This window comes from Sceloporus undulatus, chromosome 1, assembly GCF_019175285.1.
Source record: "Sceloporus undulatus isolate JIND9_A2432 ecotype Alabama chromosome 1, SceUnd_v1.1, whole genome shotgun sequence".
In the NCBI taxonomy this organism is placed as follows: Eukaryota; Metazoa; Chordata; class Lepidosauria; order Squamata; family Phrynosomatidae; genus Sceloporus; species Sceloporus undulatus.
In genome coordinates this window covers 272,979,943-273,007,784 of record NC_056522.1, presented here as the reverse complement: position 1 = coordinate 273,007,784, position 27,842 = coordinate 272,979,943, and the positions used below count along the sequence as shown (strand labels likewise).

Sequence of the window (27,842 nt, the reverse complement as noted above, 5' to 3'; positions counted from 1 at the left end):
AGGGCTAGCCTGAAGAAAGAGATTCCTCCCTCCATAACTGTCATCTTCCGGCCTGCGAGGGAGTGAACAGGCAGGCCCAGCTCCATCAGGGCTAGCCTGAAGAAGAAGAGCCCTCCCTCCAGTCCATCTGCCTTGGTCCAGGCCTCAGAGGGATAGAATAACCACTGGACCTCATCCCCTTTCCCACCACCATTCCCTTCTCCTTTTGTGTTGTGTCTTTTAGATTGTAAGTCCAAGGGCAGGGAACTGTTCAATTAAAAATAATAATTGTAAGCCGCTCTGATAGCCTTTAGGGCTGGAGGGCGGGGTATAAATACCATATAAATAAATAAATAAATAAATAAATCTGTGGCAGAGAGTGGATTTTTTACCTTTGTTTCTAACTGATACCTTGTTAATTTCTCACATAAAATCAATAGATACCATTTACTTGTATCAGAATAAATACACCAGGTGATGTTAAAAAGCATTTTAGCAGTTCATCCTAAAACTGGAGTGTTCTAAAATGTCATCTAATGCAATTTAGACACTTTAAAAATGTATTTTATTCAGTAAATATAACTAAAGACAGTATTTAAGTGATATCATGTATACTGACTGCAGCTTAAAAGAAATGTTTTGTTAGCTAAAACTGCAACAATGTTTACAAAGTATAAAGCTTTCAAACTAATGATCTGAAAGTGTATTTGCTCTAGAAACTGTTTTTTTCAAATAACTATCTGATTTTTAAAAACACATGACAAATCTGGATGTTTAATTAAAGTATATGTATCGATATCCTGAATATGGTTACTAACCCTCTCCCCAATCTGAGTTTGATCTCCATGTGGTAGTATGTCAATATCAGGTTGAAGAGAGCAAGCATCTATTACTGCTTTGTACCTGTGGAAACAAAAGTGGTAATTGTCAATAGACATAGATACTGCCTTACAAGCAAATTTGACTTGCTTTTAAGGGTATGATTAATCAGCTGGAGAAGTCACATGCTGGAAAAAGCATGTTTGCTAAGCACTAATTGTTCTAATGGGAACTCTCTCTGTTCCAGGTAAATAAAAGTCCTTTTAGTTAATAATGCACTATAAGACATTCAAAGGTTAAAAATAGATGAAATATTCCCTGGTTCCCTGGTTCTATCCTTAGGAGACCCAACACACCTCTTTAAGGCATCCCTTGCCATATTTAAGAGGCTCGTGATCTAAATGAACAGTATAAGCATTGCAAGTTTAGGTGACATTGCAAACACTTATTTATGTTATATCAGGAACAGTCCATTCTATTGTTTGTACTAGTAACAGCAGATCATTATATACAACAAATGAAAAAGAGATGGAGAATGTGGTTGCATTACCTGAAACAAATTTGGCACAAACAAACAAACAGTAAGATACAATTCTATCATACTATTAGCATGATCAAAGCATTTTCATTTCATTTTGGCTTTATTTCCTGGGTCTGAACTGATAATATGGAACATAAAACAAGTTTCTAATGCCAGATGTTAAACAGGGATTGCTTCCCCACTGAAGAAGAGAGTTATAAGAAAAAAAGAAAAAGAGTATAAAAACTGCCTTGCTAGATTGGATCAAAGACACATGTAATCTGTATTCTTATGGATTTTTTAGCCCTGGCCAGTCAAAAGCCTCTGGAAACTCACAAGTTGGGGATCAGATGATGATCACACCATGTCTGCCCATACTTAGGTTTGTTTGCACCCTGTTCTCTTGGCAGGGTGATGAGATGACACATGTCCCAAATCCTGGTTCTGTTGTGAGCAGACTGGGTGACATCTGGCCTGGTTAGTACCAAAAGTGGGATATATCGCTCTTAAAATGGATTTTAAAAACTTACTACATGCTCCAGATCTTTCAGGAAGTTCAGATTGTGAGTGGCTTTTTAAAATGCATCTTGCTCAGTTACCTGGTGCATATTCTACTGTTGCCTGTCATTTACTCTGAGGTCAGAACAAGGGATCCAGCCATGTGATTATCACTGCACAACTTGTTCTGACCCCAGAGCAAAGAGACTCACAGTGGCTGAGAAGCACCAGGTGGCTCAGCAGGACATATGTGCAATCAGCTGCATGGCATTGAAACAGATGAAACAGTAATGGAAGAGGGTCAGGGCAGCTTCAGGGCTAGCATACTCTGGGCTGCCCCTGGTCAGTGCAGAGAGGAGCTTAGAGAATATCTGTTACTTACAGAGATCCAAAGGTAAAATGTTCCCCAAAGAAACAGGATGTAAGCTTAGCCAGCAGTGTTAATATTGTGCCCCATGAAAAGAGCCAATAGTACACAGGTGGGCAAAGTGCAGCTTGAAGGCCACAGGTGGCTCTTGGGACCCCTAAGACTGGCCCCTGAAGATACCAAATACTCTGAAATTTTTAAAAAATAGTTTTGGGGAATTTCCAACTAGAAACTGGCCAAAAATATCCCATGTTGCCCACAAATGCAACAGTGTTCATCCCCAACTCTTCCAGGGCGCCCAACTCCCAAATGAAAAACAGCTGAGAGTCAGCCAAAATGATGACTCAAAGGGCTTTTACTTCACTTCTGGTTTACCAAAATGTGTAGGCGGGGTCCACTGGTAAGGCATGGGGCTGTATGGGGGAATTACCCAGTCCCTCTGCAGTTGTCTACTTCTGAATCAATATTTAAATATTTGGTTTTATAAAAATGTTATCAATATTTCAATTTGAAACATTAAAGCAAATTTTAGATCTAGCTGTGGCCATTATGCTCTTGCCTTACATGCTATATACCACATGGAAGTATTTTTCAATAACTTCCAAGCAAGTGACTTAAACTCTGGGATCAGATGAACTACACCTAAGGGTATTAAAAGAGCTGGCAAATGTAATCTCAGAGCCATTGGCAATAATCTTTGAGGACTCGTGGAGAACAGAAGTCCCAGCAGACTGGAGGAGGGCAAACGTTGTCCCCATCTTCAAAAAGGGGAAAAAAAAGAGGATCCTAAAAATTATCACCCAATTAGTCTGACATAATACCAGGAAAGATTCTAGAGCAGATAGTTAAACAGAGAGTCTGTGAACATTTAGAAGGGAATGCCATAATCACAAAACGTCAACATGGGTTTCTGAAAAACAAGTCATGCCAGACAAATCTAATCTCTCTTTATGATAAAATTTCCAGCTTGGTAGATGAAGGAAATGCTGTAGATATAGCATATCTTAATTTCAGTAAGGCCTTTGACAAGGTTCCCCATGACATTTTTTGCAAACAAGCTAGTAAAATGTGGGCTAGACAAAGCAGCTGTTACAAGGACTTGTAATTGGTTGACTGGCCGAGCTCAAATGGTACCCAGTAATGGCTCCTCATCATCTTGGAGAGATGTCCTGGGCCCAGTGCTATTCAACATTTTTATCAATGACTTACATGAAAGAATTGGGGGCATGCATATCAAATTTGCAGATGACATCAAATTAGGCGTAGTCACTAATACCCCAGAGGACAGGAACAAAATTAAAAATGACCTTATTAGATTAGAAAGCTGGGCCAAAGCTAACAACATGGATTTCAACGCAGAGAAATATAAGGTACTGCACTTAGAGCAAAAAACAAAAAACAAACAAAAAAATACATAGATATAGGATGGAGGACACCTAGCTTAATGAGACTATGTGTGAAAGGGATCTAGGAGTCCTAGTAGACCACAAATTGAACAAGAGTCAACAGTGCGATGCAGCAGCTAAAAAGGCCAATGAGATTCTAGGCTTCATCAATAAAAGTATAGTGTCTAGATCAAGGGAAGTAATAGTGCCACTCTATTCTGCCTTGGTCAGGGCTCACCTAGAATCCCATGTCCAGTTCTGGGCACCACAATTCAAAAAAGATGTTGACAAATTGGAGCATGTCCAAAGGAGGGTGACCAAAATGGTGAAAGGTCTGGAAAGCATGTCCTACACAGAGAGACTTAGGGAGTTGGGTATGTTTAGCCTGTAGAAGAGAGACGGTTAAGAGATGATAGGATAGCTTTGTTTAAATATTTGAAGGGATGTCATATTGAGGAGGGAGCTAGCTTGTTTTCCGCTGCTCCAGATAATAGGACCCAGAACAATGGATGCAAGCTACAGGAAAAGAGATTCCACCTCAACATTCGGAGGAACTTCCTGACAGTAAGGACTATTTGACCGTGGAACCCTCTTCCTTGGAGTGTAGTGGGGTCTCCTTCCTTGGAGGTCTTTAAGCAGAGGCTGGATGGCCATCTGTCGGGGGTGCTTTGAGTTCCTGCATGGCAGGAGGTTGAGACTGGATGGCTCTTTTGGTCTCTTCCTACTCTATGATTCTAGAATACGTTTTCTAATGTATAATAATAATAATAATAATAATTTGATTTATTTGTATACCGCTTTTCCTACGATATAAAATGGCATTTTAAAAGGTGAAATATAGGAGAAATCAATACAGGCCTACTAAGAAAAGAGTGGTCTGTTGTGATCAGTATGATTCAGTATTTGAAATCATTTTTAGCCTGAAGACAAGTGCTTCTGACATAAAGATTCAACAACTGGGTCATGTAACCAGGAGAAGTGTTTACAATAATAAAAAAAATGTTCACTACATGCCTGCTAAGAGAGAATGACTATTACGTGTATTCATGTGCTACTTAAAACCATTACCTTTGTTTATTGAAGGGGCTTTCAAATGTGATATTCTCTTCCACAGTAGCATTTAGCAACCATGGTTTCTGGGAAGCATATGCCACTGCTCCTCTTTTCCTAGGAAAAGAAAAACACACACAGAGGAGGGTGGGGGTTCTGGTTTTTCATAGTTATTTATTTAAGCAGACACTGCTTCCTCATCTCCACTAATGCATTCGCTGAATGTCTCCTTTTACATACACATTTATGTTCTATCTCTCTCGTACAGATGGCACACTGTCAAGACATTGAAAATATCAGTAACATTTTATACTCTTTTTATACAAGGTTACAATCAGGACAGTCTCTAGTAATTTTGTTTTTGACATTGGAGTGTAAGACTGCAATAAGCACATAAGAATTCAATGAGCACACTGGCAACTAAGTCTGCAGTGATAGATTTACACTATTGTGTGGGAGGTAGAAGCTCTTTCCCTCTTTCTGATTTCATCCTCAGCTCATGGCCAGACCCATGCAGCCAATTTTTGGTGAAGAGGATGGAGCTGTGACCATAAGCCCCTTGGGATGCTGTTGCACATCCAAGGTAAGGGGGAACAGGATTCTTCTTCCAAGCAAATATAAATACAGGTGTGAGTAAAGCTTTAAAGGGCAATTATGCAAATTCTTTTTTTATGGCAAAGGTGGATGGATTAGTAAGTGGAGTAGTAGAATATTATCAAATTAAATATGACATAGCAACCTCATCTTGCACAGTGGATAAGAGTTACTCTGATAATGAACAAATAAGCAAGCTTAGAGACACAGAAGGGTGCTTTATCAGGAGCTAGAAATATTGCCTGGCCAGCCCCATATTGTTAATGGCAGTGCTGGGTAAAATGTACACTAGAAAACCAATGACAATGGCTTTCCAGGGTTCTAAACTAGAGTTTTCCATCCCTATCTAACATATCTTTGTCTTCAGTTCTATTAATTTCCCATCATAGTTATTTTCTATGTGGCACTTTAAAAAAACAACACAACCTTATAAAAAGACCCCCAATTTCTGTATAGCAGAATGAGAACACCTCATTTCCAGATGCCTCTGAAATTATTTCTAGATTATTTTCAAAATGCAATACCTTGTTTCCAAGTCAACAGCTGTTTCCTGCTCTGGACTGCATAAAAACACACAGTAAAATATTTTAATTAATTACATATGTAAATACTTCAGGAAAACTTGAAGTCAGAAGTGTACATAATTACATTTTAATGATTAAAATCATGTGCAGAAAGGTAGTGAAGTTCACACACATCATTGAAGTCAATGACAAATCTATGCTACATTTTTATCAGAGGACAACTTAAATTGATATAGACCTGTGTTTTGGGAGTCACAGCTATCTACTTTCATCAGTTTCACATTAGGAGCAGGATCTTTTCCTTCTTTTAAGAATGTGTGGAATATGCTGTTCTCCACATCTCCCATGTTACACTGCAACAATCACTCTAAAAAGAAGAGGAGGCAGCACACCTATGCAAGCAGATCTGGCCAAAACATTTCTGATTCATGGCACAAATATTCTGTTGCTCCAATTGGCACTTCAAGTTTGAATTATACAGTGCAACAATTATTATGTAACTGATGGACCTGTGGGTCATGGACAAATCACCACATAATAGGACATGCTGAGGTTTTTTGTTTGTTTGTTTTTTGCTTCTTTAAGTGTGTGTGATGTATTACTGTACATTATTATCAAATGGATGAGGAGATTATTGGATGCTCTGAGGGAGTTTCTGGCCACTAATCCTGTTGAAATCCTAGCAGAACTGTGAAACAGGGAGATAGCTTAGACAGTTGAAACAATTGCTCCTGAACCATCTTGGGGGTGACAAAGCATCAGCTTCCTAGTTTTATAAACCCTACGGTGACAATGAAGAAAAACTCAGGCATTGTCTCATTAAACATAGGTTATAGGCCATTTTCGGGCCTATCCTGAGGCAGTGATTGATATTCAAGAGGGCTTTCCTGTCTGCCTCTATTGTGTCAGTGCAATGCTGTCCTGAAGAGTTCTTTGAGGAGATATTACATTCTGGTCCCAGCTTAGTGAACAGGAATCTTTCAAGAACCATTGTGATATACACTCATCCCTCCACATTTGTAGCTTTGCCTTCTGTGGATTTGATTATTCACGGATTTTATTAATATGTTCTCTCTAGGAATCTCTAGGACCTTCAGCACAACTCTATGGTCAACTTTAATCAAAAGTCAAAAGGACCTAGTGATTCCTAGAGAGAACACTCCACTAGGCATTTGCAGCTCCACCAGTGCAATTCTATGGTCAATGTCTGCCAGATGTTGACCACAGAGGTGTACTGGAGGGCCTAGAGTTTCCTAAAGATGTGTTCTCTCAGGAAAAACATAGTGTATTTGTTATTTGCAGTTCTTCCACATCCACAGGGGTCCTGTGCCCCTAACCCCAGTTAATGTGGAGGGACAAGTGTATTTGCAAGACACTTTGCAGGTTTAGGGGGGGGGGGTATAGGACTCAGGAATTTCTGGAAGAGGAGTGATGGTTAGCTTTCACGTTCACCCCATACAAGTGTTTAATATGCTTAAGGGATGCATAACATAGTAAATGGCATTTAAGCAGGACATAGACAAATTGGAGTAGGCACAGAAAAGGGTAACATGGATGATAAGAAGTATGGAGAGCAAAACATATGAGAAAAGGCTGAAGGAGTTGGGCATGGTCAACTTGGTGATACCTCAAAGGTTATCACAGAAAGGAAGGGCAGAGGATTAGTCAAGGCTGTTCCTACCAAACTAGAATAGCTGCAGGGTATGAACATGAACAAAAATCATATGTAGTACTATACCTGACATCTTCCCCCATCTCACTGTCAGGAATATTGCTACATCATCAGTAAAAGGAAAATTTTTTGATATAAGTAAATATAAACAATTTGTACACAGGAGCATTAACAGTTATTCTTTGTATCTGCATTGAAAAATATTTTTCATATAGTTGTTACAATTTGAAAACAAAAGCACCATTTAATTCTTCATATATTTCCCAATATTTTAGAAGTAAAAATATATTAAAGCAGACCTAATAACTTCACCAGTTCAAATTTTTTTAAAGTTGCTGACTCATGCAAATTCCTGATAGATTTGGTACAGTTGGTACAGCTAGTTGAGAAAAGAAATGATAGAATGAATTAACCATTGCTAAGAATGTGAAAATAAATCAGACAGATGGTTTTAAATTTAAATGAAGCACCTGTTTGTCTAATTTTGCAGCATTAGATATGACAAACACACACTAAGGCCACAGCTCTGCATGTATTTATGACACTTACACCCAGATAACAGTGTCCTGTTTTAAACAGAAACTCGATCATGAGGAACTAAACACAGGGAAGCTCCCTGCCCCCTTATGCCTGATATTAACTTTAAAATGGGCCATATCAGCTCAAAGAAAGGTCCCATTTCTGTCCCTGTTTGATCTATCAATTTATCAGAGCATGTTCTCTTTTCGTTGCTAGGAAAGAAATAGTTTTGTCACTTTAAAGATTATTTTTTCTGACTGTGAGAGCTTGTTTCTCTATTAGGCAATAATGCCTTACCAATTACAAGCTGTTTAAATATGATCAACACCTTAGGTTTTCCCCATTGATATTTAAAAATCAACAGCATTTCAGTTGCTGACACTTACAAATATTCACCTGAAAACATCATTTTAATGTTTTGTGATGTGTACATGTTGATAAACCTAAATTACCTAGCCAAGATACTATGACACTAACAGATTTGCAAAAAAATTGATTAATGGACAAAATGTGAGACATATTACATAGCATGAACCATTTATCCAGTGTGAACTAAATAAGACAACTTTCCACACATACAAGATGATTTAAAGTAGATATGCAGTTGGAAAATATTTATTGAAATGCTTTTGAATCAGACTGGAAACCATGTGCCCCTGCCCAGAAGACAATTCCCATTAGCCCTAGCCTGCAAAACCAATAGTAAGGGAAGCTGTAGCCCTGTATTATCTGGAGGGCCTGATGGCACACATCCCTATTTTAAAACAGTTAGCATCTAGGCTGGAGAGCTGGATCTGGGCAGTAATAGTGTGACTGTAGCCAAAAGAAGGGAAGACCACTTTCACAGAATGACCTGTACAGACAATACATACCTATATTCACCCATTCCCTTACATATGCTAGTTAAAAGCATGCTTGGGATAATTTAGAAGGGTAATATAATATGGGTGGAAATTCCCACCCTCAGTTTAACTGGTCTGATCAAATTTGAAGCACTGGCACATGCTTTGAAGTAGAAATAGAAACACCAAGAACTCTAGTCAGGATGTTGCTCAAGTAACAGATGGTCCAACAGAAGTTGCAGTGTTGATAATCTGCAAGCCAGTGTGTGCAATGCATACTGTACAAGTAATTCAAGTGACCTTGGCATCCTATTTGAAGAAGCTTAACAAATAAAATTTTACCCGCTGCCAGCTACTTTCTTTACATTCAGTTTTTGGTCACTGTAACTGATTCTTAAAGCACCATCTTTGTATCTTCATTAAATTCAGTACTGCTTAGTTACAGCTACTTTTATTAAATAAAATAAAATAAATAAAAGGATTATATTTGTTTTCTAGGTGTGGCTGTAGCTGTGTACATTCAGGATTTAAAGAAAGCCAACATTGTTAATAAAGATATACTATCCATATGTAATTCAGTATTCATTACAACTGTAATCAAATTTGCATACACCAAGAACATGATACTGAGGATAAGTCTATGATTTCACTAGAGATTATCACACAGGGTAAAAGACAGAATGCTCCCATCCTCACCCCATTCTTATGGTGCAATCATGCAAAGATTTTCAGATGATGTTGTGCTTATCCTGTCCGTCTCCCATCACTGAAGTGGCACGGTCCTGTCAGTTTATATAAATGGAAACTCCCGTTAACACAATGATGGGTGCCACTGGAAACTCTCATTAATACAATGATGGGTGCCACTCATGGGAGAAGGATAGGATAAGCACAGATGTGATAAGAACAACTTCAGGAGGGGGTAAGGACAGGAGCAATCCCTCCTTACCCCGTGTGATAATCTCCAAAGTAGTGCAAACATATAGTTACACAATAACATAAAGTACAAATAATATTACCTGTTCCAGGTTACATTTCCTGATACCTTCTGCATCTCCCCGAGTATCCCTAGCAAGAGCGATGACTTACCACAGCCCACCTGGCCCACGATCATTGTCAACTGACCTACAATAACAGACATAATTTAATGTGAAGTGCTGACATTGGCAGCACTCCAGAGAGCTTTAGGCAACAGATGGGGTTATGCATTTCCCCCCACTTATACTGTAAAGGTGAGAAGATACTTCCCAATTCACACTAAGCAGCTCTGTAGTTATGTAGTTATGGATGAAGGTGCACATCTACATCTGATTGGTACACATATTTATGTTGTTCAGGAGTAATTGTAAAAAGTGTATATTGTTATAGTATGGATTAGTACCTTGAGGAATTCGAATATCAATACTGGACAATGTTGGAGCTCCTTCAGGCGTCCAAGTGAAAAATCCATTTGTGACCTATGGCAGTACCACCATCAGACAAGAGAAATAGTCTTTATTGTTACTAAAATTCACTCATATTTTTTCTTTAAAATTTTATATGCATTTTTACTAAACACTATAGCTCCATCTGGATGTATTCAATCACTTGTTCATTCTTCCTCTTCTTGGCTTAGCATGGTATAGTGCTTCTGTGCTTTAATACATATATCATATTCAGATATTCTGCAGGAGTTAAAGAGGCAGTTTTGAAAAGTTTTAATCTAAAAATACCATATATGGCCAGAATTCTACATGGGCTGCTTAGTTATGTATGCATAATTAAGTTGCCTCTCCTGGCCTGAGTTCCCCAAACTACTTGACTGGGCATCAGATGCATTGAGAGAAGGAGGGCTATTTTGCTGGCCATTGGGGCATGAGCTGATGATGTTTCCACCTCTCTCCCACCAGGCAATGAGGCTGTGACACAGAATTACAACAAAGGTCCTGATTCTGATTGTCACATACTTGCTGGCTGGGGGGATGAACACACCCCCCCCTCTCTTATTATGGTTGAGGCATGGTAAAGTAGATTGGGGAGGCAGTTATGATCATGGCAATAGTGCCACAATGGTGACTACATAGGGATTATGAATACGGATGATTTTCAGATGTGTAACTCCAGGTTACACATTCATAAGAGTAATGAATTCTGACCTTTATAGCTTCAATAAATATTAAATATGAAATTAAAATAGTTCTTCATTTATATCCAACAACAAAATTCAAACTCAGGTAAAACGATTTGGTGGATAATAGCTCCCACAGGGATATGGAGGAAAGAATTCCAGAGAGGTATGGAATAATAACTCATACTCGCATTGTTCATATGTGGCACGCAAAAATGATCAAGGCAGCATGACAGACCACAGGAACAGAGGTTAGTAAGTGAGGAGCCATACAGGTGGTGAATGAAATCACAATTCTATCTGGCCCCTAGATCAATCAACCCAGGTAAAAACACCAAATTCTTAATTTCTAGAAAAAGAGATTTATTTAAAGAAATATCACTCTCTTATCAGCTTTTCTGTTTAGCCTCTGATGTGTGGATACTCTTTCTAATTCCTCAGTGTTGGGAAATATGAATACTTTTGTCTGGAGGCACTTTCTTCTTCTGCTACTTCTTAAGTTCCAGAAGCACATGAAATCAACTGTCAGTGCTGTGCCCTATCAGAAATTAAGTCTCTGTGTAGAAAACTGGGTTGCACCTAAGTGTATGGGAAAATGAGCCATGTCTCTTCAATAGGACTTGCCAGGCAATCTGATAACCATGCTGCCAAACTGATTCTTTCCATCTTCAGAGATCAGTGAAAGATCAAAATCTTTCAATAAGATATTATCCTTTGGCATATATTTTGCAATGCATGTTTGAGTGTGTGTGTGTGTGTGTGTGTGTGTGTGTGTATCTCCCCAGTGCTATATAAAGAATAATAATGGCGGGATACAGACCGCCCAAAAAGGGCGGTCTCCTGCCACCCTGGCTTGCTCTGTGAGGGAGCCGCAGTGGCCAAACCGTGTGGCTCCGTCATGGAACAAAAAGAACCCGCAAAAAGCGGGTTCTTCTTGTGGTGCCTTTGTGATGCTGCAATGCGTCAATGGTGCACTTGTGGCGTCACAAAGGTGCCGGGACGTGCAGACCTAAGCGTCTATCACATCAAAATGGTGGTGCCCATGTGTACAGGGCGCTGTCATTTTGACACCCCCGTTGTGTGCTAGGGGTGAGGCCAATATGGACGGTGTGTCCTCAGCCAACTCCTAGCACGTGACAGGGGGCCGCAAAGGCCCATCTAAACCGGGCCAATAATAATAATAGTAATAATATCTTGCTTTTTCAACCTGAAACTGTGGCTCTAGAACTCCAAGCTTATTAATAACAATAGTATGAGAAAGAGTGACTTTATTATCACCTTTACACAATAATCATCTGCTTCTGTGACTTTAACAGGTCTTCTGATAGGAGAGCTGTAACTGTTCCAGTCCTCTCTCGCAGGCTTCTTACGGTTAACAACTTTGAGGGGCTGTGCAGGACCAGGAAGACAGAAATACATGGTAAATGGTGACTGGGGTGTGAAAAAGTATTAAGTGGCAATGGAGAATGAATACATTTTCTGGTAGTAATTATGCACTGCCATTACATACAAATTAAAATGGCAGAGGAAAACCCACCCCTATCAGAAATTGCTGGGAAGCAACAGTGCAGGTAGCTTGGTGGCGGGCTTCATCTTAATGTCATGCACATGGGTGTTTGCCAAATAGCTGTAAAACCTTGTTAATTTTGATGATCTTCTTCTACTACTGTCAGCAACTTTACATTTGCACAGAGCTGACTGACAAGGTATCTGAACTCTGTCTGATAGTGTTTTGGTGCAACACGATTCTTAGAATCCTCTGTTAAGGAGTCTAGTGTAGGGGAGTGAATGATAGTTCACTAGCATTGAGAATGTTTGATTTCATAGCACATCACCAAAGCCTATATTTTATAGCATGGAGTCGTGGCAGTTAAAGAGGCATCAGATTGTTATAATTATGCAGCATGTGAATCTACTCCTTTTACCTCCATTGCTGCCACCTAAGCACTTCTGTATTTTCTTCTTCATTCTTGATTGCTTCACAATGTATGGTGGTGGCTGCTTCTACCAAACAGCAATCATTATTCATCATTGATCTTAAAGAAGAACTGTCAAAGTACAGCCCTTAATAAATGGACATGAGCATCAATAACTATTGCCACTGTTAACTATCAATTGCAAGGGAACTGACAAAGTTATAGGTGTGATTCACAAGTATTAAAGACATATAACACATTTGGCATCCAATCCAATATTAATACTTACAACAGCTTGATATTTGCTGTGGTTGTCTTTGCATTTTGGCTCTGAACATCTGTCATGCTCTTCTCCAATTTCTTCACTTGAGAGAAATTCACTCAGTTTCTGAACACTATGAAAAGAGAACAATAGTGGCAAATTAAAATAAATTAAAATAAACCATGCCCTATGAGGAACGACTTAGGGAGCTGGGGATGTTTAGCCTGGAGAAAAGAAGATTAAGAGGTGATATGATAGCCCTGTTTAAATATTTGAAAGGGTGTCAGAGAACAGGACCAGGAACAATGGATCCAAGTTGCAGGAAAAGAGATTCCACCTCAACATTAGGAGGAACTTCCTGACAGTAAGGGCTGTTTGACAGTGGAACACACTTCTTCAGAGTGTAGTGGAGTCTCCCTCCTTGGAGGTCTTCAAACGGAGGCTGGATGGCCATCTGTTGGGGATGCTTTGATTTGGATTTCCTGCATGGCAGGGGGTTGGACTGGATGGCCCTTGTAGTCTCTTCCAACTCTACGATTCTATGATTCTATGATTCTATATATAAGGCCAACTGGAACAGCATTTCAGAAACCTCACAAGGGAGCCTTCAAGGCTCAGTTTTTATACAGGTCATCAACCTTGTGTACAATGCTTTAGGCCAATGCTACTCAAAATGACGGTCTGTGGACCAGCATCAGTCCATGTGCTACTGGCTGCCTGTCTGCAGCAAGTTTTCAGTAAAGAAAGAAAAAGCTGCAGTTAATGGGCACTAAAATGGTGCTGACCACTGGGACATTGGAAATAAATCCTGCTGGTCCCCCACATCAGATATCTTGAGAAGCACTGCTCTTGTCAATTTCAAACTGGCATTTTCCCTAAAAATCAAGTCTCCTAACTTACATGCTTTCCCATTTTGCAGCTCACAAGCTCTTGTACTATATTTGCCTCCATATAATAGTACCAGTGACACTATAATGCACTTGTGAATCTATTATAATGTCATGTATTATAATAATGTATATCATAATCATGAGATTAACTAACCATTATTTTGGCAATCTCGATTAATAATAATAATAATAATAATAATAATAATAGGTTTTATTTATATACCGCCCAATCACTGGGAATCCGAGCGGTTTACAATAGAGGGGATAACAGACAGTTCCCTGCCCACAGACTTACAATCTAAAAGACACTTATCTAAAAGATTAGACCCACTGCATGTTTGAAAATGGAGATGGAAACCATATACCATAAACTAATTTTGCACAGGGTGACTGATACCAGGGTTACTTTTACAGGAGGCAAAAAATAAGTCTGTGTCCATTTGTAACAGCTGTCACAAGGAGCTGCATATTTAACACAGAGTATTTCCAATTTTGGGTGTTTCACCCAAGAAACCTTACCTTACAAGAGCTTTGACAGTGGATCTAACCACACTGGAGAGCAGGAACAGAGGTGTAACCAGGATGTGAAAGAGGGAGAGTGAAGCAAAGGCCACCGAAGGAGAAAAGTCAGTGTTTCGAAACACATGGGCATGGACGACAAATGTCTTGTTTTTTAAAAAAGAAAAAATAAATTATATCAGCCAAGCCTTACATTAAAAATACAAATGGAAATATTTTTCTGCACCTCAAAAGACCTAAAAAACTAAGCACTTCAAAGAGTCTTATTTAACAATCAGATATAAATATAACAATTATATAAGACCTTTTTTTTTTACATTGCTAAAGTATATAAAGAAAAAAATACACATTGAAGAGACAGCTTTGGTGTCTTTTTCAAATCTTACAGGAGCATAAAATTATTCTGTCAAAGAAGAATCGATAGAACATAGGAACAAAATTTTGTCCTCATTACTGGACTGGCTTCTGCCCTCACAAAAGATGCTACCCAAAGGAATGTGCCAGTGGGAGTGGGCTTAATCTATTTCTTAGTATTTCTGGTTGTCTGTGCATTGTGTGACAGAATCAACCCCAAGCAAGTTAGCTAGCATAAAAAAAGGATTTCTTTTATGGAAATTATTTTCAAGATCTTTTGAAATAACATGGCACCTACTCCATTTTTAGTTAGTCACCACTGTCAGCTTACATAACAAGAGCAAAAGGGAGTCCTTTCGTACAGATATAAACAGATCAAATGAAGGAAGAGTTCTGGCCCCTTTGCCTTGTAGAAATTGCTGCTGAGACAACAGTGGTGACACATTCTGCAAACTGTATCACTGCAGTTATGGACAGATCAAGGTTAGCAAAACATAAAACACTGGCAGTTGGTAAATATATTCTCACTCTCTGTCTGAACTAGGTTTTAGCCTGAACTTTACAGGCGCCATACAAGATGCTAAACTCTATTCCCAGGATAGATTCAGTACCTTGGCTACTTATTTAAAGTTTAAGTAAAACTTTTAAACTAAAGAGATGTCTTTGGCCCCATATTGGAAGAAAAATAAGATATGCATTTAAATTTACCGGTAATTAAAAGATTTAAAATTCTCCAACCCACTAGCATGGGAACCATCAGGCACTAATAACACTGGGTAGAATAAATAAAAAATTGCTACTCTAGAAAACAATTTAAGACACAATACACATGTTAAAAAAGTAAGTTACAGTCTAGAAAATTGCTCTCATTTATAAGTTTACTCTCCAGGATATTTCATAACACAGCCTTAATAGTATAATTGTTTTATGTCACATCTAGGTCAATTATCAAATGTCTATATTTAAATAACAGTGCATAAAATCACTGTTTTATTACATTATCCAGACCTCACAGACAGTATTTGCTCCTGTTTCTATAATGTTAACTATCATTACAGGTTTATACTTACTATAAGAACTGCTGCAATAGGTATTGCTGCATTCATGAAAACTGTAAAGAAAACATATAATTTTTTTTCTGATTATTTCAACATACTTTGTTTCCAAGTCTCTATTTCCCAACATGCATTTTCATATCTCTGATTGTTCCTTCCTTTGCCCCCCCTCTCGTGTACCATCTATCTCAGTTAATTCCTATCTCAGTCAGGTACTATATTTCTTTTGAGGCTTCCCTTTTCAATTAGGATAATCTGATAGTGTCATAATACAATTAAATAAATGAAATAATATAATAAGCAGTAGTTTCCTGAAAATATTGACTTTCTGTGTACCATGGATGTATTGGTTTCCTCATTGCAGAATTTAGAGGTTATTATTTACAGATGGATATATTTTGCCTAGCTTTATTTCAAATTGGTCATTATTATTCATTATGACTCACTAATTTTCCATTCAGAGGCTTTATCAAAACTTCTTACTGGTTTGAACAAACAGTTGCCATGTCCAGCTGCTCAATTTAATCTTAATAGCAGGACACATTCCTTGCATCAAGTTGGTTCATCCTGTAATCTTGTTGCACAAGCTAGATATGCCAAAAATATTTAAAATTCTTTTAAATTTATCTGGAGGTAAGATCCCTGTACCTAACTGAGTATAAAGTGAAAATAAATTGGGGGAAGGATTTTATCTACAGAGCCACAGATCTAAATAGACTCATGTTTGATCAGTATGTATGTGCATATCTGTTGTAATAAATTGTACAAATTTGGTGAAAACTGACATCATTAGTCAATCAGAAGGAAGTATGTGAATATTTTTTTGACCTGATAAATGCCAGTATTTGCTGTGGCCAATGTTTGTGTTTTTGTTGAAGATACGAGAGGTTTTTTGAGATCTACTTCTCTGTGTTAGCTCTACCTCTCTGTGGTGGTGGAATTGTGTACTCGTGTGAGGCATGAGAGTCTGGAGAATACTGCACTGCACTCTTATAGCACTTCAGTTCCACTTTTACTGCTACAGCTGCCTCCTGTTCAATCCTGGGATTTGCAGTTTAGAGAAAGGCATTTAGAATTCTCAACCAGAGAGCTCTGAGGCCTCACTGAACTACAAACCCCAGAATGCCACAGGAGGCTGCCAGAGCAGTAAAAGTGGAATAGCAGCACTATAAGAGTGTAGTCTACTATTCTTCTATGTTGATGTCAGCAATAATGCTGGTAGAGTCTCCCATCTCAGGTAGGCCTTTGCTGAGGTGCCAGACTACATATGCCAAACAGCTACTGGTCAGCAGCAGTAGTAGGGATTATCTCTCAGAGACAACAACAGTGGCACCACAGCTAATGCTTGTTAGCACTACACAGAGGAAGTCATCTGTAAAGCTCCTTTTGAAGATCCTCTACCATGAAAACCCTATGATGAGACACTCCAAAATGAAACAAGAGGTAGTGCCTGAAGATGACATTCCTAGGTCAGATGGCACTCAACAAGCTACTGGAGTAGAGCAGAGGTCAGCTACAAGTAATGTTGTGGCTTATGGTGCAATTGGACTCAAGCTGAAAGGATGTTCAGCTGTTGATTTGCTCAGAGGGTAAAGGAAAGTCTGAACCTGAACAATACATGTTATAGGAACATGTAATGTGAGAAGCATGAATCAGGGAATGCTAGACATACCAAAGCAAGAAATGGGATTATATACATTGGAATACTTGGGGTGAGTAAGCTAAAATGGACCGGAATGGAACAGTCAGATAATCACACAGTTTTTCCTCAGTAAATTAAAAGATAAAAAGAAATGGGGTGGTACTTATAGTGAGGAGAGATGTAGCAAAAGCTGTCAACAGATACAATGCAAAGTCTGACCAAAGCACATCAATAAGACTTCAAGTGAAACTCATCAATATAACTTTAATTCACTTTTATGCTCCAACTATACAAATAGAAACAACAACAACAACAACAACAACAACAACAACATAATAATAATAATAATAATAATAATAATAATAATAAGTTGAATGACTCTATGCTGGAGTCCAGGAGGAAACTGATCACAGACAAAAACAGGACTTCTTGTTAATCATAGAGAATTGGAATGCAAAAATAGCAAGCAGAGCAGAATCGAAGATGGTAGGAAAACATGGGCTAGGAATAGGAAATGAAGCAGGAGACTGACTGACTAAATTTTTCTGGGACATCACCAATATAGAAATCAAATAGACTATATAATTGTAAGCAGAAGATGAAGAACCTCCATTCTCTCTCCAAAAACAAGACCAGGAGCATATTGTGGCATAGACCATGAACTACTACTATCAAAAATTAGAATAAAACTAATGAAGAACACTAAACCAACTGTCATGCTGAAATACAACATGAAGAACATCTCCATAGAATTTCAAGGTAATGTAAAAAATAGATTTGCATTATTAAGGCTGACTGGGAGCCAGAAGAATTGTGGACTGGAGCCAGCAACATTGTCAAGGTGCAATGCAAAAGGACAGTATATGTGGCCAAAAAGAAAGACAAACCTCAATGGATGACAGCTGAAACTCTTCAAACAGCTAAGGACAGATGAGAAGCAAAAGTAAAAGGTGACAGAAATAGAGTCAGAACCCTAAATGCAGCCATTCAACGATTTGTGCCAGTGACAAGGAGAGCTTCTCATACCCACAAGAAATGAGATATCAAAGTGAAATTTAAACCAAGAGTGGATATGCTCTACAGTGCATCGATGCACTGATAAATGAAAAAGGATGTACTTTGACAATTAGCTAAAAGCAATGAATTGCATATCAGGTTTGAAAATGTTTTTAGTGGCTTCTGGAAAGTGCAACTGTATCAACTAGTCACGTGGCAAAAGTATGTGTGACACATCTGGGTTAAAAAGTGTGTGTGTGTGTGTGTGTGTGTGTGTGTGTGTGTGTGTTGGGGAGATTTAATATGGCCTGCAGTATGTGGTGAAGGGAGACATAACTTTTAACTTTTTCTCCCTCAATGCACACTGATATATCCATTCTGCTATTAACTGTGTGTGTGTGTGGGGGGGGGGAAGCTCCATGGGTGTTAATGGAAGATTTTCCCTGCAAGACCACTGGGTAATCAGCAAGGGGGCATTTTAAAAGCATCATGTTTGCAGTTAGAAGAGTTAGATGCCCCATCATCATATGCTGTGGCCCCAGTGAATATTCTACACATATTGTTGTGTGCCTTCAGGTCATTTCTTATGGTAACCTAATGGTGGGCTTTTCTTTGCTCAGAATTTGTTTAGAGAAGGTTTGCTCATGTCTTCTTTTGAGGCTGAGACTGTGTGAAATGCCCAAGGTCACCCAGTGGTTTTTGATGGTCAAGTGGAAATCTGAACCCAGTGTCCTAGTCCAACACTCAAATCACTACATCACAATGGAAATCCAGATGGAGTTCTTAATAACATGTCTAGCTTGACATCTAGTTTGGTAATCCATTTCTAATATTCAAGGTATCACATTATCTGCTCCCTATATCTGAAATCTGTCTATACAACTCAAGACAGAAATTAAGAGTTGTGGGCACTCCATGAGACAATGTCCACCACAGTGAAAGCAGCTGTGTTTTAAACTAAGGATAGTCAGAGACCTCCAAACTTTGAGAAAAAGATAGGGCTATCCTTTAGCTCAGGTCAACACTCTGTGGCTACTTTGTAGTGGAGACTACATTCCAAAGAGTGGTTCTCTCCTTAGCCAAAGGAAACACCTATAATAGTGCTAAAGGACCTGTTAGCTGAGTTGGAGAGGATAAGGGACAGGCCAGAGTGAAGGAGTGTTGCCAGTGATCTGTTTCATGAGTCATCTCAACAGGGGAATCACGCAGGGTTAGGACTTTGCCCTTCACTTTCCTAACAGCAGTGTCTGGCAGATTGCTACTTAAATTACTTATTCTACTTAAGAAATTGTATTAAATGGTTTAGACAAGCAGTTAAAGCAAAATTGATGTTAAAAAAAAGAAAAAATCCACCCTTATTTCCTGTTCTCCATGAACCCACTAGTGAAAAAGACTTGAAAGTTTATGCAACTATGATCTATTGGGAATATTTATTTGCATATGTTTTGTGAATCTTGCTACTTGTTGACATTGGTCAGCGTATTACAATCTCAAGAGGACTCTTTCATGTTGAACATTTAGCATGATAAATGAGATCTCATAGGAACTAGGAAAAATATAAGCAGCTTTTTTATGGTAAAGAGTGAGGTTAATGACTCAAGCATAGACAAATGTTGAAAACATTCCCAGGCCCTTTCTCCTTAGCTCTGTCCTGTATCCTCAGTTGACTAATACACAGACTTGGCTGACATGCAGTTTGTCTCTTGCTGGATAATCTACATAAGACTCATACGTGCTATCTGACATTTATTAAAATTTATTAACATATTTTTCCCAAGAAGGCAAGGTTACATTTGCAGTAATAATAATAATAATAATAATAATAATAATAATAATATCTGATATATGAAAATGAATTACTGTATTATTTAATAAAACCCTGGTTCTAGAATATATTGTCCTTACTGTGGAAGATTTGAATTTACAGGCCAATATTGATTGCTCAGGACACTAGTGAAATGGGATCATCTGATCTATGCACTGAAAGTTATTGTACAATGTATGATACAATGTACAGGAAACATTTGCAGATATGCAAAATATAGTGCATTTATTTCTAGTACACACATAATAGTTAAGATAACTATTCTATATAGACTAATTAGGAACAGTGGAGCATATTGTACTGCATGCAGATGCCACATTATAGCCACAATGGAGGAATCCTAAAGCGAGAGGCAATGGACTGGGACCTTACTATTTGAAGTTTCTACCTACAACAAAGGTAAACATTTTTTCCCCTTAAAACTGGGACTGCATTGACAGGTTTTACCTCAACACCACCTAAAGTTTTCCTGATGAAAAGCATGAATGTTTCTTGAGAAATTCAGTGTCCTCTGCCTAACAAAGGGGCCTGTGGCCTCACAAAGGATAGAGACATACTGGATTGCAAAGGAAGTATTGCAAATGGATGGTAAATTTCCTGGACTTGAGAATCTCCCAGCAGCCACATGACCAGAAGGGGGAGGTGCCTGCCTGCAAGAGATACCCCTTCATACCATGTGAACTGAGAATAAAAACAGCAAAATGCAGGCCTAGGACTAACATCTTCACACACACACACACACACACACACACACACACACTTTACTGTATGGTTTTTAACACCTTGCCCAATGAAGAAGCCAATGGAGCTTCGAAAGTTTGCAACATGTCTATTGTGCTGTTTTCATTGTTGGGTGGATTTTTGATGTTACTGGATGTGGCATATGGCCAACGCAGCTATCCCTGGATATACTTGATGCTGTACAAATGCAGCTTGTCTACAATTGCTGGGTTCATTTTATGAAAGCAGCTGTGAAATATTTCTGAAACAGTATCCCCCATAAAGGCAAAAATAAAGAAACATTATTCTAATAATGAGAAACATTGTAATTTAATTCATTCCTTGTTGTAGGAATCTATTGTATCATTTTGTTCTTGGTGGGGGTGAGCAATCTGAGTGTTATGACAGTCCAGTGTTTGTTAACATAGTAAGCAGTATCAGTGGAACCTGCTCTTAAGTAAGAATACTAATTAAAAAAGACATATCAGGAACATTTAGAGGGTTTTTCTTAAGAAAAAAAAATCAGTTTGCTTTTAGTGGGGTGGAAATGGCTGATACACAAAAAAACCTATTATCATGTCTTCAAAATCAAAGTCAATTTCTTACTTATCAGCCCTATGCATAATACTCCTCTTTACCCAGATTGTTAAACTGGGAATTAATCTATTCCTTGACATCAACACTTGTCAATGAATAATGCACTTCTTCCCAAAGAAGCTAGCTATGTTTTATGGTTTTTGACAGGTGCACTTTCATGAGATAGATCTCAGGGCCCAGATTTCCATAAATATCCTTTTATAAGCAATCTAATGAATATGCAGACTTAAAAAAAAAAGCAAGCAGCTTAAGTGCTTTTTTTTTAATGTTTACTCAGATGGAAGGAAAACACACTTTTTTCATTCTGTATTGATCAGAAAGATTGCCAAAATGTCTCCGTTCAAAATATATTCTTTTCAAAACAATGTTTAAAACGTATTATGGAAATTCTATTATTTTACATTGTAGCACTCTCCCTGTCAATCAAAATATTCCGAGGAGGAGGAGGAGGAAAGAAGAAAAAAGAATGAAGGAGAAATGAAGTTTTCAAATAAATATTTCTAAGTGTCAGCTTCTGAAATACAGTTGGTTTTTAAATGTCAGTGGGAAAAAACTAAGGTATCGGTCATATTTATACAAAACTACAACTTGTAATTGGTAAGCCATTATTGCCTAATAGCGAAACAAGCTCTCACAGTCAGAAGAAAAGAAGAAAAGGGAGAAGAGGAAGAGTAGGAGCAGCAGCAGCAGCAGCAGCAGCAGGTTTAATAGCTCTATAGAAGAGGGGATGTATGTTTAATAGTTCTATAGAAGAGAGGATTTCCCTAGATGAAGTTTTCATGAGGAGCTATGTTTGCTGAAATTCCCTTTTGTACACTGTTCCCCCCCATGTGTTCAGGAGACAAAGGCCCAAAATAGATGGGTCTAAAGGAGCAATGTGAGGCTGCACTGGCACTGTTCACACTGGGACTGTGGCAAATGTACATGCCAGGTTGCAATCTGGGCCACTGAGGCAGGCCTGAACTGGGCTGCTGGAAGGAACAAATTCTATCCATTCCTTCTTGGCCTGGGTCCTTTTTGGTGGCACAGCCTCAGCACACCTTCAGGTCACGTTCTGGGCATGCATTGTGTAAACAGCATGACCCCAATGCAGCCTGAAATTGCATCATTTTGCCTGTCTGTTTTGGGCCAGAAAGAAGTTGATCACTTACTTGATATGGAGGTATAGAGAGCAAAAGCCCTGAGGCTGGTCATTTCCTTTTGCCGAGTTTCCTCCACACTGCTATGAAAGATGTGTTCCCAGGCATAGAGTTTAAGGAGTTTTATGCCTCGAAGCATTTCATTTGTTTTCTTTAGCCTTTCATTGGAATATTCCTGAATGATTGGCAAAAATTAATTCCATACTATTGTAAGACAAGAGCAGACATTAACCAAAGATACATGCTCATACAAATTAGCTGGAGATATTTCACATGTACTTCACATTGAGCATTTTGTGCATTCTGCCTGCCAGTATATATCATTTCCTATGCTTCCAGTCCATTTTAATGTTCCTTGATGAGTTTTTATTCTTGAAGAAAAATTAATTCAATTTTAAATATTTTTATCTTGTCCTTCATCTAGGCTGGAAGAATGCTGATATAATTTGCAGCAGAATTCTCTGTGTTGCCATTGTACTAGATACTATGCAAGTTTCTTTAGACTGGGAATATGGTTAAATGACATAGTAAGCTATAGATTGTATTAATGATGGCAGGGGATAGAGTCTTCCTTCCTACAAGTAGATTTTTCCTCCACCCTTGTTGCTCCAAGTTCCACATTCACATGTCCACATATTAAGCAAAAGCTTTCATATTACTTATTCCAAAATTTTACATGCAAACCAGCGAGGGCCACTGTATTGAATGTTAGCAAATAAAATATCACAATGGAAAGTGAGACAATGGCCTGAAATGATTATGCTCTTTCTGAACAGAAGAGGACTCTTGCTATGGCTCTCGTATTTCATGCTCTCATGACATGTTTGACACAGTGTTTGTACCCACTTTGAGAGACATAACTGGCATCAGAATTTGTTGTCATTACTACACTCCACTGCTTCACCAATACTTAAATTTTGAACTTCTAGTCCCTTTGAACTTCTAGGATATTCATTTTTTACTTAATCCCAACTTTGGGGGCTTATATAGCATTTGAACTTTGACTTCCTGTATCCAAACCAGTGATCTAACCAATTGCACCACTTTGCAAATGGTAGAATATTTTTTTTGTTTTGCTATTTTACTTTTAGTGTTTTTATAATCTCAATGTCAGATAGAATAAAAAGCAATGCTATCCATTTTTTTTTTTTTTGCCTTTCTTCCTCCATTGGACAGAAGCCTTGAAAATGCCATATATCTTAAATATAAAGGATAAAGTTTTCTATCTCTTAGCTAAAAGAAAGCCTTGTTTAACTCAGTAGGATCTACCTTTGAGTATAATTGCATAGGTAGTTGTTGTCAATTGCCATCAAGGCAACTTGAACTTATGACAACTCTTGAAGTTACCCTGTTATCACCAGTCCTGCTCACATCTTGCAAATTCAGGGCTATGGCTTCCTTGACTGAGTCTACCTTTAACATGGTCTTTTACTTTTTCTACTCCCATTTACCTTACCAAGCATCATTACCTTTCCTAAAGAGTCATGCCAAGTTCAAGCTTGATTTTCTCTTGTTGTTGTGTGCCTTGAAGTCATTTCAAAATTAAGGTCACCCTAAGGGAAACCTATTATGGTATTTTCTTGGCAACATTCACTCAGTGAGGGTTTGCCTTTGCCTTCCTCTGATGATGTGATTTACTCAAGGTGCTGCAGTGGGCGTCCATGGCTGTTCTTCCAGTGTCTTAGTCCAACACTTAAACTGCTACACAACACTGGATCCAATTTGTTCTAGAAACCATTTATTACATTGTAAAGAAAGTTATAATGAAATTTGGGATGATAAATGTGGAGTTTGAAGCTGATAAACTGGATGGATATGTACTACAATAAATCATTTGGACATGCACGGCCATACTTACCAAAGTGCTTCTTTGAGCTTGTGAAAGTTTTGTAGCTACAAAATACTGAACAGGTGCAAGAACTATGATTACTGCAGCTCCAATTAAGGCGCTGATTCCAAGGAGGTAGTAAAGTAGAAGGACTCCTACAATAATCTGAAATAAAGAATGTGGGGTGAGGGGAGAGAAATTATATTTTATAGCTAATCCAGAGTTATAAACAATTCAAAATAAAGATTAATAGACTGCTTGGACTTAAGTGATAAGAAAAATGACAATTCATTTGTTCCTAATCTGTTTCAAAATCCCACAAAAATTCCCTCAATTTCCTTTGTCACATGATGGTATGCTTATCTACTGCATGTAGCCCCATAGAAGGGGAATATTATTGTTAAGAATGAGTGAATCATTATAAAAAGGCAATGAATAGGAAGGTGCTACAACTGAAAGTGGGGGAAACCCCAAACACTTAGCAATGAGAGAGGTAACAAGTTGGTGCAATTAGAGTGGCTTAAGTCAACACTATACATTGTCTAGGAGTGCCCAGTGCAAGTCCAGTTGTCCCTCCTGATTCGTGGGGGATCCATTCCAGACTCCCTCCTCATGAATCCAGAAAAATCACACATATCCAAGCCCCATTAATTTGAATGGCAGTGTGCACCTGCCCCCAAGCATGTGTGTAATTTTATCCCTCCTCCTTGCCATCCATGAATGGGCAAGACTGCAGACTCCAAGTCCACAAATCGGGAAGAATGAGTGTACTAATATGAACAGCCACACGGAATACTCTCAGCAGAGAATAGTAAGGAAACATTTGTCCTTGCTCCATGACAATGTGAGTCTCCCAATAATAAAAGTGCACGACTTCTTTCCTTTCTCGATTGCTGCTCATTAGTAATGTCTGCTGATTACTCCTTCCTATTTATCTCACTACTGTACTTCTTAAAAGTAAACATTTCCTTTTATATACTGCAAACAATTAGGTTTGCAATGCCATTAATAACCTGATGGACCAATTCTTCATTGTGCAAAGGATGATCCACATTTTATCCACAAATAGCAAGTAAGCAATCACTATGTGAAAAACTGTGGATTTGATCCAAACTTAGTCATGTGAGAACAATCCCACTGGAATCAGTATGTCTTAAGTTAGTTCTTATTAATTTGTCTCACAGAGATCAAAAGATCTGCTTTGAACATGAGTACCATATATATCTCTACGTCTAAAAATTGATAGCCAAAAATTGACTCAAAATCCTAAGTCGATTTATTTATGGGTCAGTATGGTCAATGTGATAGCAGCTCATTCAGATTTCCCCATGTAGTTTCTTTCTGTCCAGAGTCAAGCAGATAGAGTCCTTGGTGATTGATTGGTTGCTGTTTGTTTAGCAGTCCCTTTCCCACCCCATTTTGCTGTCTCGGGAGTGAAGGCTGAAAGACTGAAGCCTTGTATTGATTGCTGCTCGCATACACACACTAAGCCTCCAAGTTTTACACTCGACCTATCCACGAGTCATGTCAAAATCCATAATTTTGGCCTCAAAACTTGCCCTTGACTTTTAATCGAATATATGCGGCAAGCCTATATAATTAGCCTATGTAACAAGCTACACAATTTTCTTTTTGAATCATTTATATTGCTCCCCATCAAATAAACTCTGAGACCATTTAACTGACTATAATGAGGAATTTTAAAATTTATAGTTAGTAATCATAAACATACCCATCATCACATAACCGCATTTTCCTGTGATCGAAAGACTGTTTATTTTCTTGAATATTTTATGAGAGTAGCTAATAATTTGAGCCATTGGTTCTTTCTTCTGGTCTTAAAAGGTAAGCATGCTATTTAATTAAAAGTATATATTACTCCTATGTGTAATGAATACATTTAAAATGCATACTTTGCAACAGGCAAATTCTGCAAGAAACTGCTTTCTGTGCATGAATGCCAAAGAAGAAAGGAGAGAAACCTGATAGCCTTAACCTAATCAGAAGAATTTTGAATTTTATTTCCTGCATATTCAAGCATGTGCTTTCAGGGACTTTCAAAGCTAATGAAAATGTGACCACTACAATAGGAAAGGCAACCCCCCCCCCCCTCAGTCTTGATTGATATAATTGCCATGTCTTTTATTATACAGTTCACTGCAACTGTTCTAATTGCTGACTGGAAGCAATAGGATGTAATGGGAAAGCCGTTTTGTGGTTCTTTTTTTTTAGTTCCACCATTGAACAATATAGAAAATACATTGTGTTGCAAGCATTTGGTTTGTATTTGAATGAGTCTATTAAAAGTGGTGCAACAGCCATCTTAGTTTTAGTACTGCCCCCCTCATGCATTGGGATAAGATAACCTGCTTTATGGAGCACTATAAAGTGCTGTGCGTATGTGCAGACAAACGTAGGAAACAGCATTTAAATAGCACATCAAGACTCTGCCTTGGTGACTATATAGTATGATTAGGTCTCTTTGGGTCAGCAAAATGTTTTGGACACATACTGTTCACTCTTAAAGAATCACAGAATCACTGAGTTGGAAGGGATCCAAAGAAAAATCTTATCTAGATAATTTTCTTACCTGTACTGGCATGGCCCAAAGGTTAGGGCAAAGGAAGAAGAACCACATCAGCTGGTTTGTGTCTATAGCAACTAGGTTACAGATCTGGCCTGCAGACATTTCCCCCATGGACATGTTAGAAGTTGATAGCCGCATGATTTTATTGTAAATTTTTGTCTAGAATGAGAATGCGAGGTTTTGTTTAACAAAAAATTGGGAAGGTAACTGCCATCCCAAAATTAGTGTTTTTCTTTCAACTTTCATTTTTAAAGAAAAAAAGAATGAACAGGTGATAATAATGTCACAATAAATACTTTCAAAACTGTACAGTACTGTACTGTAGCAGCTTAATACTTTGTAATAAATATACAAGATTCCATTGAACTCAGTGATTAGAAATACAGATAATTATCTTAGAAAAACTTTGTAGAAACTTGCATTATCTAGTGCAGTTTCAGAGTGAGGCATATCTTACCCAGTGTTGGCTGGTTTAAACCAGGTTGGATTAAACAAAACCACATTTAAAAAACACACTCCTGTTTTTTAAAAAATGATTATTTATATATATTTTAAAGGTCTGGTTCTTATTACTATAGTTGTCCCTTTGAACTTGGGGGGGGGGGGTCAATTCCAGACTCCCCCCATGTGTTCAAA

At 38.2% G+C, this 27,842-nt stretch overlaps 2 protein-coding genes across 2 annotated transcripts in view; both read right to left on the bottom strand.

Moving 5' to 3' along the window:
• LOC121927575 (phosphatidylinositol 4-phosphate 3-kinase C2 domain-containing subunit alpha-like) overlaps positions 1-27,842 on the bottom strand; it is a 376,515-nt gene that overhangs the window by 198,658 nt on the left and 150,015 nt on the right. The gene's annotated exons all lie outside the window — the stretch shown is intronic.
• ABCC8 (ATP binding cassette subfamily C member 8) overlaps positions 1-27,842 on the bottom strand; it is a 93,861-nt gene that overhangs the window by 32,301 nt on the left and 33,718 nt on the right. Inside the window, exons 8-20 of the mRNA XM_042446514.1 lie at positions 27,210-27,365; positions 24,650-24,784; positions 22,804-22,966; positions 15,888-15,928; positions 14,464-14,609; positions 13,082-13,187; positions 12,155-12,265; positions 10,151-10,226; positions 9,789-9,894; positions 7,475-7,510; positions 5,737-5,772; positions 4,637-4,735; positions 798-882 (exon numbers count right to left, since the gene is read on the bottom strand). Coding sequence (XP_042302448.1) covers positions 798-882; positions 4,637-4,735; positions 5,737-5,772; positions 7,475-7,510; positions 9,789-9,894; positions 10,151-10,226; positions 12,155-12,265; positions 13,082-13,187; positions 14,464-14,609; positions 15,888-15,928; positions 22,804-22,966; positions 24,650-24,784; positions 27,210-27,365 — 1,296 coding nt within the window. The remainder of the gene's footprint in view (positions 1-797; positions 883-4,636; positions 4,736-5,736; positions 5,773-7,474; positions 7,511-9,788; positions 9,895-10,150; positions 10,227-12,154; positions 12,266-13,081; positions 13,188-14,463; positions 14,610-15,887; positions 15,929-22,803; positions 22,967-24,649; positions 24,785-27,209; positions 27,366-27,842) is intronic.